The following is a 13,443-nucleotide window of genomic DNA, read 5'->3' as shown; positions in this document are numbered from 1 at the left end:
AAATTGACCCCCTACAATCTGGTTTTCGTACTATGACCTCCACTGAAACTCCTCTTACTAAAGTCTCCAGTGATTTCCTCACTGCTAATTTCAAAGGTGACTATTCGTTCCTCATTCTTCTGGATCTTTCTCTTCTGATCTTCCTCTCAGTGTCAAGTCTCAGGTCCTCTTCTCTTTTTCCTCTATTCTGCCCCCATCAGACAAACCATCAGCAGATTTGGTTTACAGTATCATTTCTATGCTGATGATACCCAGCTCTATACTGCTGCAAATAACATCACCCCTGCCTTACTCCAGAACACTGGTGAATGTCACTCTGCTGTCTCTAATATCATGTCCTCTCTCTTGTTGAAACTTAAAGGGAACCTGTCACCAGGGACCTCATTTTCACTATAGACAGGTTGCAGAAGCTTATTACATCTGCAGTGCAAATCTGCCTTTCTGCCTTTTCTAAGCATTTGCATTATAATATAATTATGTGTTATTACTTTGCATCCTGATAAAATCCTGGTGTAGTCACAGGGGTTGGGCTTTGGTTTGGATGCATTTCAAAAAACAACATGTGACTTGTCTGTGTTACTCCTCAGAGCTTGGCCCCCACCTTTGTGCTTCTCTACAGCTCCTCCCTCTTGTTCCTTCTCAGAGGTCACAGCCTAGTGAGATGACATCAGTGGGGGAGTGACAGAGCTGTACAGGAGCACAAAGATGGTGGCAGCCTGCAGCTCAGACAAGTCACATGTTGTTTTTTTAAATGCATCCAAACCAAAGTCCAGCCCCTGGGACTACCCCAGGATTTTGTCATGGAGCAAGAGTGAGTTATAACACACTATTATATTGTAATGCAAATGCTTAGAAAAGGCAGAGAGGAATTTTTGTCTTTAGTGAAAATGAAGTCCCTGGTGACAGGTTCCCTTCAATTTTTCTAAGACTGAACTCCTTATATTTCCATCTTCTGTAAAGATGAGGTGAGTCTACATTAAAGAGCAAAAAAATAACTTTTTTTATCTTACCACTTGGCTGCAATGAAACAAAGAGTGAAAAATGTTAAGGCTTAATGTTAAGTACTTTCCATACCCACTGTAAATGTGAATGTCCATGTGTATATATCCTTTTAAGGAAAGTGACATAGCTAATACCAATGATTCTTGGCAAAAGATGGTTTGGACAGTATTCAGAGTTTGGAGAGTTACTGTATGAAGATGTTCCAGAAGATGATGATACGATTATATTTAAAGAAATGTAGATGTTTTTTTCTTCGAGAATAAATATGAATTTTTGTTCATGGAAAAAGACAAGATGCACCTGGCATAAACAAACATTATAGCTGCTTACTTTAGCTACTACCATATAAATAATGCAGTAATTACACTCAGAGGGGACAAGAGAAAACAGCACTCTCAGGACTGGTGCGTATATGGGTTACACAGACTGATGTCTGCCCCTCCCTGCCTGACATATTCTTGGACCAATCTCTATGACATGGTCAGTTTGGCTGAAGCTTATGCCATCAGGTGGAACTGAACATAGGTAACCTGAGCAGAAGGAGCTGAGACAGAGAGAGGGAAGTCAGTCAATTTAACATTGTGTTAGAAGAAAACATTCCATATTTCTGCAAGTAAAAATAAGGCTACAACTGGATCCCTGTAGGAATAGGTTTAAAACAGGGGAATCGCAACAGAGGTGAGTAAATAATTTCTCCATGCAAAATAAAAACTGTTCTTTTATCCTCCTTAATTTATCAATATCTGTTAATATCTGCTGTTTATCATTGTCCTTATCTTGTAAAGCGCTGCAGAATATAATGGTGCTATATACATAAAGATTATTATTATTATGTATTTGGTACCTGTCTACTTATCCATCTGTCCGTGTCATATCACTATTACTGTCATGCGTTATTTTGGTGACTTTATATAGAATTACATACACTACCTGAATTCTGTATTTCTGTATTTTTTATTAGTTGTAAATAATGACAAAACATAAAGATTGTTATAAAATTTCATCTTTATTTATAAAACAAATGAAATGCTTTTGAAACACATTATTGATAATTGAAGTAACATTAGAAATTAGATTATTGGATTTTTACAGATTGGATTTTTACAGAAACTGTGCCACTCTGTCTGGAATTGTCAACCATACAGGGGAATATTTACCTTAAATGCAGCCCATGCATTTGCTTGGGGCCCCACATATCAGGGGTGCCCCACAGATCAGTGGCAGAATGCCCTTAATTCTCTCAGACCTGGGGAGAATTAGGAAGGAGACTGGCATACTTTCTGTGTGTTTTAAGCTGTTACTGTTTATTGCTAGGGTAGAGCAATAGATTCCTTGCTCTTGCTATGTCAAGTAGCTGTGCATTAGTGACCTATTAACATCTAACGTTGCAGTGGGTTAGAACATCTTTGAGATCCATGCTTTGGGTCCACAATGAAACATACGTACTATTAGAGGGTACAGCTCTTCTAATTCTTCCATAGTTGAGGATAGTACACTACTTTGTCAGGTGAAATGACGGACACTGTGATGAAACCTGAGGAACCTATTATAAGTACCATTAATGTATCTGTTGGGCATTGATAGGGTGTGACACGATGACTCAGTCTTTTTGTTAGTCCCAGTTTTCTGCTCATATTTTTAACCCCCCCCAGGAAATAAATTCAGAAATGTGAGAAGAGATTCACAAACACAAATGTTTTAGGTTTATTGGGGTGTACAGGTTTTATCGTATGAAATGCATACTTGTCTTGCCTGGTGTTTAATATGTCTAGTTAGTGGAAAGTGTAACCTGAGGACTGAGTGTAAATAATGGTTGTAACTCCAGAAACTGCATAGGTTAGGAAAGTTACTTGTCTTTGATGCTCGGGTGACAGATCCTTCATGTCATGTTACAGATCCTGTTTCCAAATGTGCGTATTACACTGAAGATGCCCCTTGGTTTGTAATAAGCCAAAGCTTAGCGATATGAACCTCTATGTCACATAGGAATCTCTCTACCCTGACAACTGGTATTGAACACTGGATATGGCTAAACTCCTCTCTGTCTGGATGGTGTTGGTATTTTTACCACTTAAAAGCCAAGGTAAAATTCTCTGACCGGTATCATTCATTTTATCATACATTTTAATGAAGAACATGTGACACATTTCATGAATCTGTCACACACTGCACCCTCTGCAGGCACTATTTTTGATAAATGTGGACCAATGACTTTCGGGTGTATGTCATAATCATCAACATTAATAGAAATAAACACTTGACTCTGTAATTGTAATGGCTCTATATAATATGAGTTTCACCTTTTAAATTGAAGTACAAAAAAAAAAAACTTTTTTCTGATATTCTAATTTATTGAGAAGCACTTCTATATATAGTATATATCTGTTGTATATCCTTATAAAACATGGATAAAAGACCACATAGTTCATAAACCCGGAGTTCTGGTGATTTTTTCTGTTTTTGCTATTTTGGAAGGTCCTTCTGCCCTGTCCTATTTGAGAGCACCTCCACCTTTATTATTCTTCATTTTTGGGCTGCTTGGACTTTCTTTTTGTCTTTCTTTCTATGTATGTATCGCTGTATCTATTTATGTAATGTTTTTTAGGTGAAGGATGATCATTTTATAGTTATTTACCGGTAAAGTAATTTCAAATAAAGTTAGAAAATATTAGTTATATCCATTCTCCTAATTATCTGTGTTATAACTCACAACACACTTTTTTAGGTTGGTATAAAAAAACAAGACTATTTTGCTTTTGGTTATAATGGGGACAGGGCAGTAATAACATCCCTCTCTTAAATATGATAAATGTGTGGTACCACAGTAAATCTTGGGTTGAAAAAGAGTCCAGTTCGCTAAAGGCTTAGAATCTTCTAAAATATTAATTGAAAGTGAATAAAACTTATATCACGAATCATGTGTTGTACCAGTGCCATTTCTTTGGTGGCCTGCATGCCACAGATAACACACCTGAATTCACACCTTGGCTGTCTAAATGTTATAATTTTACATTACAGTAATATTCATTGTATACATTACAGTAATATATATATTAGTGAGATCTGTATATATTATTGTTATGAATATACAGTGTATGATATCACCTATATTTGTCTTCTTGACTCCTACAGAGAGCCAAGTATTTGAACCCAGTAACTTTGAAAAGATCCTTTCTATCTGGAAGTTGAAATTGAAGCATCCTCCTTACATTTTTTCCAATGTGCATACAAAACTAAATGCAGTGGATGTACAGACTTTACTGGATAAAATGGCTCTTAAGTTTGAATCATTGTGGACTACATCGGACCGAGTGCCACCCTTCTTTATTTCTCCAAAACACAAAGTAAAGCAAAATCGTCTGTCTGAATTTTTACATAACATTTCAATCTATTTGCAGAATCAGGAACCTCATGAACGAGAGGCTGGAAGATGGGACAATCTAGTCAACCAGTTTCTCCAGGTTCCAGCTGAGAGGTCTTCACCTCTACCGCTTATTAAGCTTCAGGATTTTCTTGTTTCTCTGCGAGGGAGTCAAAACTGGAGCGTTCTACTAAGTTTCATACAAAACATCTTTAAATCAATAAGCAGCAACCAGAATGCTGCTCAGCTTTTAGGGCAGAACTGGGAAATGCTCAGTGGGCTACTGGATACACTATTCCAAGCTTTCCTAAGCGGCACATTAACTCAGACAAGTACAACACTTCAAGCAGTTTTATGTTCCATTACAGGTCACCGTAACTGTGGTTTTCTCCCTCACCAATTTGTAAGGCTACTGATACCATTTGAGGCCAATAATTGGAAGCCTGTAGTGAATGTTCAGTCTGGGAACAATGCTGTGTCCCATGGGAACTATAGACCATTTAGCATGTTGGCTGAATCTTTAAAAGACAAAAACTCCAACTTCAGTGGACTAAGTGCTGGGTCAGCCCAAGAGGAAGTACAAAATGTCTTAGAAATATTATATCGTTCTAGGGAAAAGGAAAAAGAAACAAAAGTTTCAGACTCAGAGAGGAATCCAGAGGATGTTATATGGGAAGTATTAGAAGACCTGCGTTATAGTCTCATGAAGAAGATGGAGAGGTCTGTGTATGACAACTTGAATAGAAAAGTTTCCCGCATGGCAGGGACACTGATGCATAGGGTGTCTTCAGTCATTGGAATACCTCATGCAGATCAGAATGGAAGATGCTCAGTAGGTGAGTCTTCTACAGAAGAACATCTGACCCAGATAATGGCTTGCATTGATGTTTTTCAAAGCTCACATGCAAATTTTTCTTCATTTTGCAGGTAACCTGCAACAGTTGCTCTTGTGGTAAGTATAAAAGGCAACATTTCAGGAAAATAATTTCACTAGTATAGATTCTTCCATACTTACATATCAATTACCTACAGTATTTGTAGGACACTGAGCTTCAGTGTATAGAACTGTGTGCTTTGAGCTGTGTACACTGTGGTCCATGGCTCCTTTTGTCAGCTTGGTGCCGGCCCAGCATAGCATCTGTAATTAATAAGCTATCAACATGGGTGAACCTAAACTTTCTGCTGCCAGAGGCGAGCTATGGAATGGTGGCCCCTCTGGCCCATCCAGTAGCAATATATCAGGTTTTTTTTAGTAAGTGGGTTTGTCATGCAGAGTCTTATGATGCTGACATCAGGTATGCAGAAACACTATTTGGCAGGTCTTGCTTTGTAGCAGATAACTATAGCCCTGATGCTGCTCCCCATCTTGCTGCAGGTAGTGCTGCCTGAGGTAAGAGGCTCAACTCGCCACATGACTGGTGCACCCCTGGCTATCAATATCGAAATCCTGAAGAACTCCTTTATAAAACAAGGGAAATAATGTACTGTTTGTCTTCTTCACACAGGGGCATAAAGCACAATATTACTTGGAATACTAAATCTCTTGGATTTACAGCAACAAGTTTTCCATCAACTCCTCCAATTCTGAAATGCAGTAAAACTTCTGAGAAAATATTGGATGTAGCACATAACATAACAAAGATACAACAGAGGTCACAGATGGAATTTTGGGAGGAGCCGCAAATTTATACTGAAGTATTAGAGGCTGTATGCAATGACACAATCCCAGGACTACCAGGTGTCTCCAACTTTACAGTGTTTCTGTACTGTAATGTGTATAATGCCACTGGATACTCTATAGACACCACATATGATCTGCAGGCTGCCTGCTCAGATGCAGCCTGGTACCTAGCATCCATGGAGGAGGATTCTTTTTGGGTATGGGTGTGCAGGGAGTATTTCCCACTTGAATTCAATGTCACGGTTTGCAAAAACACAACATTTCCAATACACAAAGAGGAATCCACATTCATGGCTGACCTATGCACTAATGTTCACAATAGCTCTGAGGCGATTAAGGAACTGAGGAACAACATCCGATGTTCAGATATGTGGCAAGGAGTAGCCATGAACCCCAAAGCTTTGAAAACATGTTTATTTGAGAATAAAACAATCATGATGGAAAAACTTTGCAGCAACGACTCATTATCTGGCATGTCAGAAGACAGTAGAGCATGGGTGTCCAGACTTTGTAATAGACAACTGGTAAAAACAAATATAAGCAGCTCCTCATGCAATTACCAGACATGGGACAGTCAGATGTTCAGCAATGTTACTTTGGTGGAAGAATGTAAGAGAATTAATATTCAAGACTTCACAGATCTTGTGTGTAGGAACGCCTCTTTGTATTTTGCACTGAAACCGGTTCATCCATGGATTGTGGATCAGTGTTGGAAAAACATCTCATTAGATGGCAGATGTTTCCTTCAGAGACTTGCAGACGTTCTCCCATTGTCCTCAAGCTTTGACTCCTCACAACTATGTAAAAACCCTATCTCCTACATCATAGGCCTGGTTTCTCAGCTCTCGCAGTGTGACAGTGAGTCCTATGGCTGGGCATCAAATGTTCAGTATCTCCTTAAGGTGCTGGATTTTCTCTTCTCTCTCTCAGACTCGGATCAGATAGGTAAGGAAACAAGGGATAGACTTGGAGAAGCCATTCTTCTCTCTAGCCTTCTGGATAATAGCTCTTTCTGGACTTCTTTCAAGATGAACTCCTCAATGAGCATCCTGCAGACTGTCGAGTTGTATCTAGAAAAAGAAAGCAGTGAATCTGACAAGGAGGATCTTCTTAGTTGCTTTAGTGTAAGTTGTTGTTTTTTGATTTAAACATGATTGATTTCTTATTTTATCTTCTGTGATAAGTATAATATATAACATTGGGATGTCACATATTTTCCCACTTATAAAATAATGTTGTGTGACAGTGATGACTGAGGAACGTACGTATGAATCCTAAAAAAGCATATGTAGCCTACTGTATGATCTTCACTCATGCAATATGTCTACTAGAATGTACTGTTTGACCCACTTTCTACAAATGCATACTCATCTTAGCTAAGCATGCATGTGTTCTAAAATAGGAGAGGCATGTTAGGGCATTTTCACACTGCCATGGTCAGTCCATAACCCACAGACCATGTCCTGTTTCACGTACAGACCAGTAATACGGTATGCAAATTTGTTTTCCAGGATGGGAAAAGAAAAACCACACTTCTTTTGCTACCTTGCAAGGCAGCCCCCTTACCATTACGCATGACTCTCAGGAATCCTAATGTGGGATCAAAGCCAAATCAGTATACGTATTGCAGAAGGAACTGTAGACAGCACTGTTTCGATGTGGTTGTGTCTCTTCAGTACAGTGTAGGGACCAGGTTTATTTGAGTGAGAGGCTTTTGCCTAGGTCCAGGGTTGTTAGATTTCTCCTTATGGAGACTTTGCCAACTAAGGCCCCCTTATAGGCTTGTGGAGACTTATAGCCATTGATGCTGGGATTTTTGGAAATATGCAAATATGTTTTCCGGGATGGGGCAAGGAAAACCACGCCTCTTTTGCTACAATCATGATTACAGCAGCTGTTTACCAGGAAAGTAGGGACTCCTTGCATTGCAAATAAGCACATGCAGTGTGGTTGGTCCGTGAAAAACAGGACAATGCAGTTTGTGATTCGAGGACTGACTAAAGCAGTGTGAAACAGTTTGAAGGCAGCTACAAACTGATAACTTATTTAACTTCTGAACTAAAAGATCAGAGATGTTTAAATCCACCCTTGTTTCCCTTGCAGCTTACCAGCAGACTTAAAAAAAAACAATACATATTAGATAGACACACTAGATACTCATCCGGTCTCGCCAAAAATGTATCCAATTTATCCAATTATTCAATTTGTATGATCATACTTCTAGTAATGTTGATAACCATAAAAATATAGTTGATTTGCTATCTATAAAAAAAAGGCCTCGGACAATATATTTTAAGTAACGTGTACATCATAGAACTATTATTAATAGACTTTGGAAGGAAGTATTAAAGGGTACATTGTGTTAATGTATTTGTTTTTGCCTGACAGCCAGTGCTATGGGATCTCATCCAGAGAGAGGAAAATGCTACTGCCTTTGAAATTCTCCTGCAGGTATTGTGCCTATGTAAATTTTCAAATTTAAATTACCTTTTAACTTATTTATACAATGGTATACAATTATATTTTATACATCAGTATGGCCGTGTATTAATTTGAACAAGTGATCAAATGAAAATTGTAAAAAGTTTAATAAAAATAAAATATCATACACAATAAAAGTCCCCTAAATGCCCAATATAGTCTAACATTCCCAAACACAATAAAAAAGTGAAACTCGCCACACAAACAACACATATTGGGTATTGCCACATCCGTAACAACCCATACAATAAAATCAATTACAGAATAGAATTTTTTTGCACTCTCTCAAAAAAAAAGCTAATAATAGTGGTACTGCATTCTTGAGGGGTCTAGTTTTTAAAATGGGTCCACTCTTTGGAGGTTTTTTCTGCCCTTCTTTCTTAGGGGTTTAGCCATAGCACCTGAAATCTGTTCCAGCAAAGTCATAGACCTTTCATTCCAATCCGCATTGTGCTCCCCTACAGCAGATTGTGATCACGTGTGGGATATTACTGCATTCTAGAGAAACTCTGTAACAAACAATGGGGTGCATTAACTTCTTTAATTACTTCTAAAAATAAAAATTTAGGGGCAAAGCAAGTTTTTTTGGGAAAAAATAAAAATAATTTAGATAAAACTAAATAATCGTTTTATTTTCAAAATTTCAAAATTCAAAAAAAAAATTAAATAAAAAAAAAAAATTCTTAATGGGTTAAAGGGGTTATCCGGGACTATAAAAATTCACCAGATGTTCCCAGTAGTCATCAATCATCACCCTAATGACCATGCCTTACCTTTATTCAAACTTTGAATCCTCCCTGCATATAGGGTTACACATCAGCCTGCAAATGTTTACAATCTCAGCTTCCTGTATGGACGTTTTTGTGCTGCAGAAACTACACTCCCCACAGTGCATTGTACTGTAAACACAGCAGGGAGTGTATCCACCCATTCCAGCCTACACGGTGCTGGCAACCCCGCCCACTACACCTTCCAGGCTCTGCTGCATCCCGCCCACTACACCTTCCTGTTTCCTACACAGTGCACAGAGAATATTCTATCCTGTCCAGCTACTGCATCTTTCCTCAGAAAAGTGTCAGTCAGAATTTCAAGGCAAAGGCAATAGATCACTCACACAATAAAATAATGGTAATGATAGCAAAGTGTTATGAATGACACTGTAATACTATACTATAAATTAGTATCTGTAACTGCAGGGCTTTATCTCTTAGTTCTATGCTATATGATATGCATCCTACTACACATCTATGTAACTATCTCGACTCCTATATATTTATATCTAGGTATTGTATATCAATCTGCTGTTTTTATCAAATTATCTATGTGTGTATATATATATATATATAATATATATATGTAGATATCCTATATATCAAAGGAAAGAACGTGAAAAGTTCAGTGTAAAGTGCTAGATGCACTAACGGGGACATAATTCAATATCTGATGCAGTTGTAGCAGAGCCGACACTCTAATCATTCTAGTGCTGCCTCTGCAACATTTTGTGAAGCAGAAATCATCTTCCATGATATGATGCATTCTGTCCCTGGCACCGCAATAGTCTTTTGATCATGCCAAGTCCGTCTTCTAGGATAATTGCAGCTGGTCTCATATAAATTCCTGCCCCTTCCTGTGACCCTTGCCGGATCTTCAAGCCTTCTCCTGAAGAGAAAGCTCCCCTATTTATCCTGCGTGCCAGTCCGTTCCTGTGTATCCTGCGTTCCTGTGTGCCAGTCCGTTCCTGTGTATCCTGCATTCCTGCGTGCCAGTCCGTTTCTGTGTATCCTGCGTTCCTGTGTGCCAGTCCGTTCCTGTGTATCCTGCGTTCCTGTGTGCCAGCACGTTCCTGTGTATCCTGCGTTCCTGTGTGCCAGGCCGTTCCTGTGTATCCTGCGTTCCTGTGTGCCAGGCCGTTCCTGTGTATCCTGCGTTCCTGTGTGCCAGGCCGTTCCTGTGTATCCTGCGTTCCTGTGTGCCAGTCCGTTTCTCTATACCTCCGTTCCTGTGTGCCAGTCCGTTCCTCTGTACCTGCGTTCCTGTGTGCCAGTCCGTTCCTCTGTACCTGCGTTCCCGTGTGCCAGTCCGTTCCTCTGTACCTGCGTTCCCGTGTGCCAGTCCGTTCCAGTGTTCCTGATCCATGTTCCAGCTCCTGCGATTCCTAGTGTCCTAGTTTGCCTTCCTGTGCTATTCTCCTGCCATCACCCCGGGTACAGATTGTCTCCTGCATTACTACCTTGGCAGCCACCACGGGCTAGTCGCACCTGCGGAACGACCTGGTGGTACTCTGCCGCAGCAAGTCCATGTGCCAGGCCAGATGCTGGGGCCCATGACACAGCTGACCCCATAGCAGCTCCTATGGCTACTACTACTGTACTGTACTTATTTTTATTATAAACTTTTTTATTTTTCCATGTACAGAGCTCTGTGATGGCTTGTTTTCTGCATAACAAATTGCACTTCATGGTGATGGTATTTACTATTCTATGCCGTGCACTGGGAAGCGGGAAAAAAAATTCTAAATGCAGTGAAAATTGTGAAAAAGACATTTGAGTCCTTTTCTTGTGGGCTTGGATTTTACAGGCTTTCACTGTGTATCCCAAATGACGTCTACTTTATTCTTTTGGTCGGTACGATCAAGGGGACACCAAATGTGTTTTATAATGTTTTCATACATTTACAAAAATTAAAACCTGTACAAAAAAATTTCTGTCAATAATAACTTTTTCATAATTCTGTGTATGGAACTGTGGGTGGTGTCATTTTGTGCGACTTTTGATGGCGTTTTCAATGCTACCATGTTTAGGACTGTACAACCTTTTGATCAATTTTTATAGAATTTTTTATATTTTTCAAAATGGCAAAAAAATTCCGACTTTGGGTGCTATTTTCCGTTACCCCCAAAGATCCCACGTACCTCCGACGGACCCCTCGTTGTGCCATGAAAGTAATGGAGCAGACGGCTGTGCATGACCGTTTTGCTCCATTCATCTCTATGGAGCTGACAGAGATTGCTGGGCGCTGCGCTCAGCAATCTCCGTCAGCTCCATAGAGATAAATGGAGCAGAACTGTCATGCCCGGACGTCTCCTCCATTACTCTGATGAGCAGTGTGCAACTAATTGCAATCATTTCAGTGCTTGTATACCAGACACTGGCATACAAGCACTTTATAAATTCCAGCACACATTGTGGCAGATTTACTTACCCGGTCCATTCGCGATCCAGCGGCGCGTTCTCTGCGCTGGATTCGGGTCCAGCCGGGATTTAATAAGGTAGTTCCTCCGCCGTCCACCAGGTGGCGCTGCTGCGCTGAAAAGCATCTGAACGCGCTGGAGTTCACCGGCTCGGGCTGAGTGAAGGTAAGCGCGTCCCGAGCGACACATTTTCTGTTCTTAAATGCGGCGGTTTTTCTGAATACGTCGGGTTTTCGTTTGGCCACGCCCCCCGATTTCCGTCGTGCGCATGCCGGCACCGATGCGCCAAAACCCCGGGGCAATTCAGGTACAATCGGCGCAAATAGGAAATATTCGGGTAACACGTCGGGAAAACGCGAATCGGGCCCTAAGTAAATGACCCCCATTGTGTACCTATAGGGGGGTGGTCATATATGTTATGCCTCGTATGTGACCACTACGTGACATCTATGACAATACAACATGGACCATGCCATAGGGGGGTTATGACATTTTGTTTTGGGATGTGCGTGGTCACATATGTAATGGAGAGGATTGTCACATATGAGGTCCATGTCATCTGTAACAAAAGAAAAATATTAAATGGACCGCATATCTGTCAATGACCTCCATTACACGGGCCACCCACAGCCCAAGACAAAATGACATAAGGGATTGTGCATATATTTTGGTGTGTTCACATATGTCATGGTGGTGGTCACATATGAGTTTTGGGAAGCTCATATTTGATCACCTCCCCATGACATATATGAACATATGGTCCAATTAGGTATATATACATACCTTAAGAAAATGCAGGTGTTTTACAACTGTAATTTTTAGAATCATTCTCGTCCAATTCTCAAGCACAGCAAGCCACTCTGCGCCTAAGCAAGCAAGCTGTGCTGTGATTGGACGAGAATATGCGGCAGCGGACGAACGCGATGATGTGCCCTGCGCACCCCAGCATGGCAAAGTACTAGATATTCCGGGCATGCGCAGCGGCCGCATCGAAGCGCTTCCTCTACTGCGCATGCGCCGGAAAGATGCTGACTACCCGACCCCATTGCAGTGACGACGAGAGAAGACTCCGCCTATCCGTCCCGCAGGTGGCAACCTGTGGAAGAGACCTGTGGACGTGACGTCAGCGGAAGTGAAGAGAGAAGAAGACGCGAAGTCACGTGACCGGCTCCGGACTGAGGGGAACCAGCCACTTCAGGAACGGTAAGTATATTAGAAAGTTAGTCAAGTCACACATAGATTTAGATTAGTCAGGGGAACCTAGGTCCCGGACAACCCCTTTAACAAGCTTTATTTGTGGGGAGTTTCTAATAAATAGAACTTTGAAAATTTATGAGGTCTTCTAAAAAAATTGAATCTGAAATTAACTTACAAATTTGAAAAATCTCTGTTCAAACTGTAAGAATGCTAACGTCCTAATAAAATGGTATAAATGACAAATGACATAAAAATGATGTCAACATAACGCAGACATATGATTAATTTAGAAATCAGAAAATCTGTAATTTTTCAAAAATTTTCACTGATTTTGATAAATAAAAGTGCAAAAATTTTCAACTGAAACATACCATTAGTTTGAAGTACAACATGGCATGAAAAAACAGTCATATCGTGACACAGGCAGATTCGATAAATCGGGCTGTGTCCTAAAAGGGAAAATGAGCTGGGTTCTTAAGGTGTTAAACGGGCTCCCTGTTTCACCCTCTGGATATTATTGTATGTCCCATT

General features: G+C 40.2%; 1 protein-coding gene across 1 annotated transcript in view; it reads left to right on the top strand.

The window, feature by feature from the left end:
* Positions 1 to 1,517: 1,517 nt before the first annotated feature.
* The window catches only part of STRC (stereocilin), a 43,941-nt gene continuing 32,015 nt past the window's right edge, over positions 1,518 to 13,443 (top strand). Inside the window, exons 1-6 of the mRNA XM_072148394.1 lie at positions 1,518 to 1,680; positions 2,898 to 3,085; positions 4,135 to 5,199; positions 5,291 to 5,315; positions 5,869 to 7,168; positions 8,433 to 8,495. Of these exons, the coding sequence (XP_072004495.1) occupies positions 3,028 to 3,085; positions 4,135 to 5,199; positions 5,291 to 5,315; positions 5,869 to 7,168; positions 8,433 to 8,495 (2,511 nt within the window). The 5' untranslated portion in view covers positions 1,518 to 1,680; positions 2,898 to 3,027. The remainder of the gene's footprint in view (positions 1,681 to 2,897; positions 3,086 to 4,134; positions 5,200 to 5,290; positions 5,316 to 5,868; positions 7,169 to 8,432; positions 8,496 to 13,443) is intronic.

This window comes from Engystomops pustulosus, chromosome 4, assembly GCF_040894005.1.
Source record: "Engystomops pustulosus chromosome 4, aEngPut4.maternal, whole genome shotgun sequence".
NCBI classification, from domain to species: domain Eukaryota; kingdom Metazoa; phylum Chordata; class Amphibia; order Anura; family Leptodactylidae; genus Engystomops; species Engystomops pustulosus.
The sequence above is the reverse complement of the archived record's forward strand: the minus strand, read 5'-3'. Positions and strand labels throughout refer to the sequence as shown.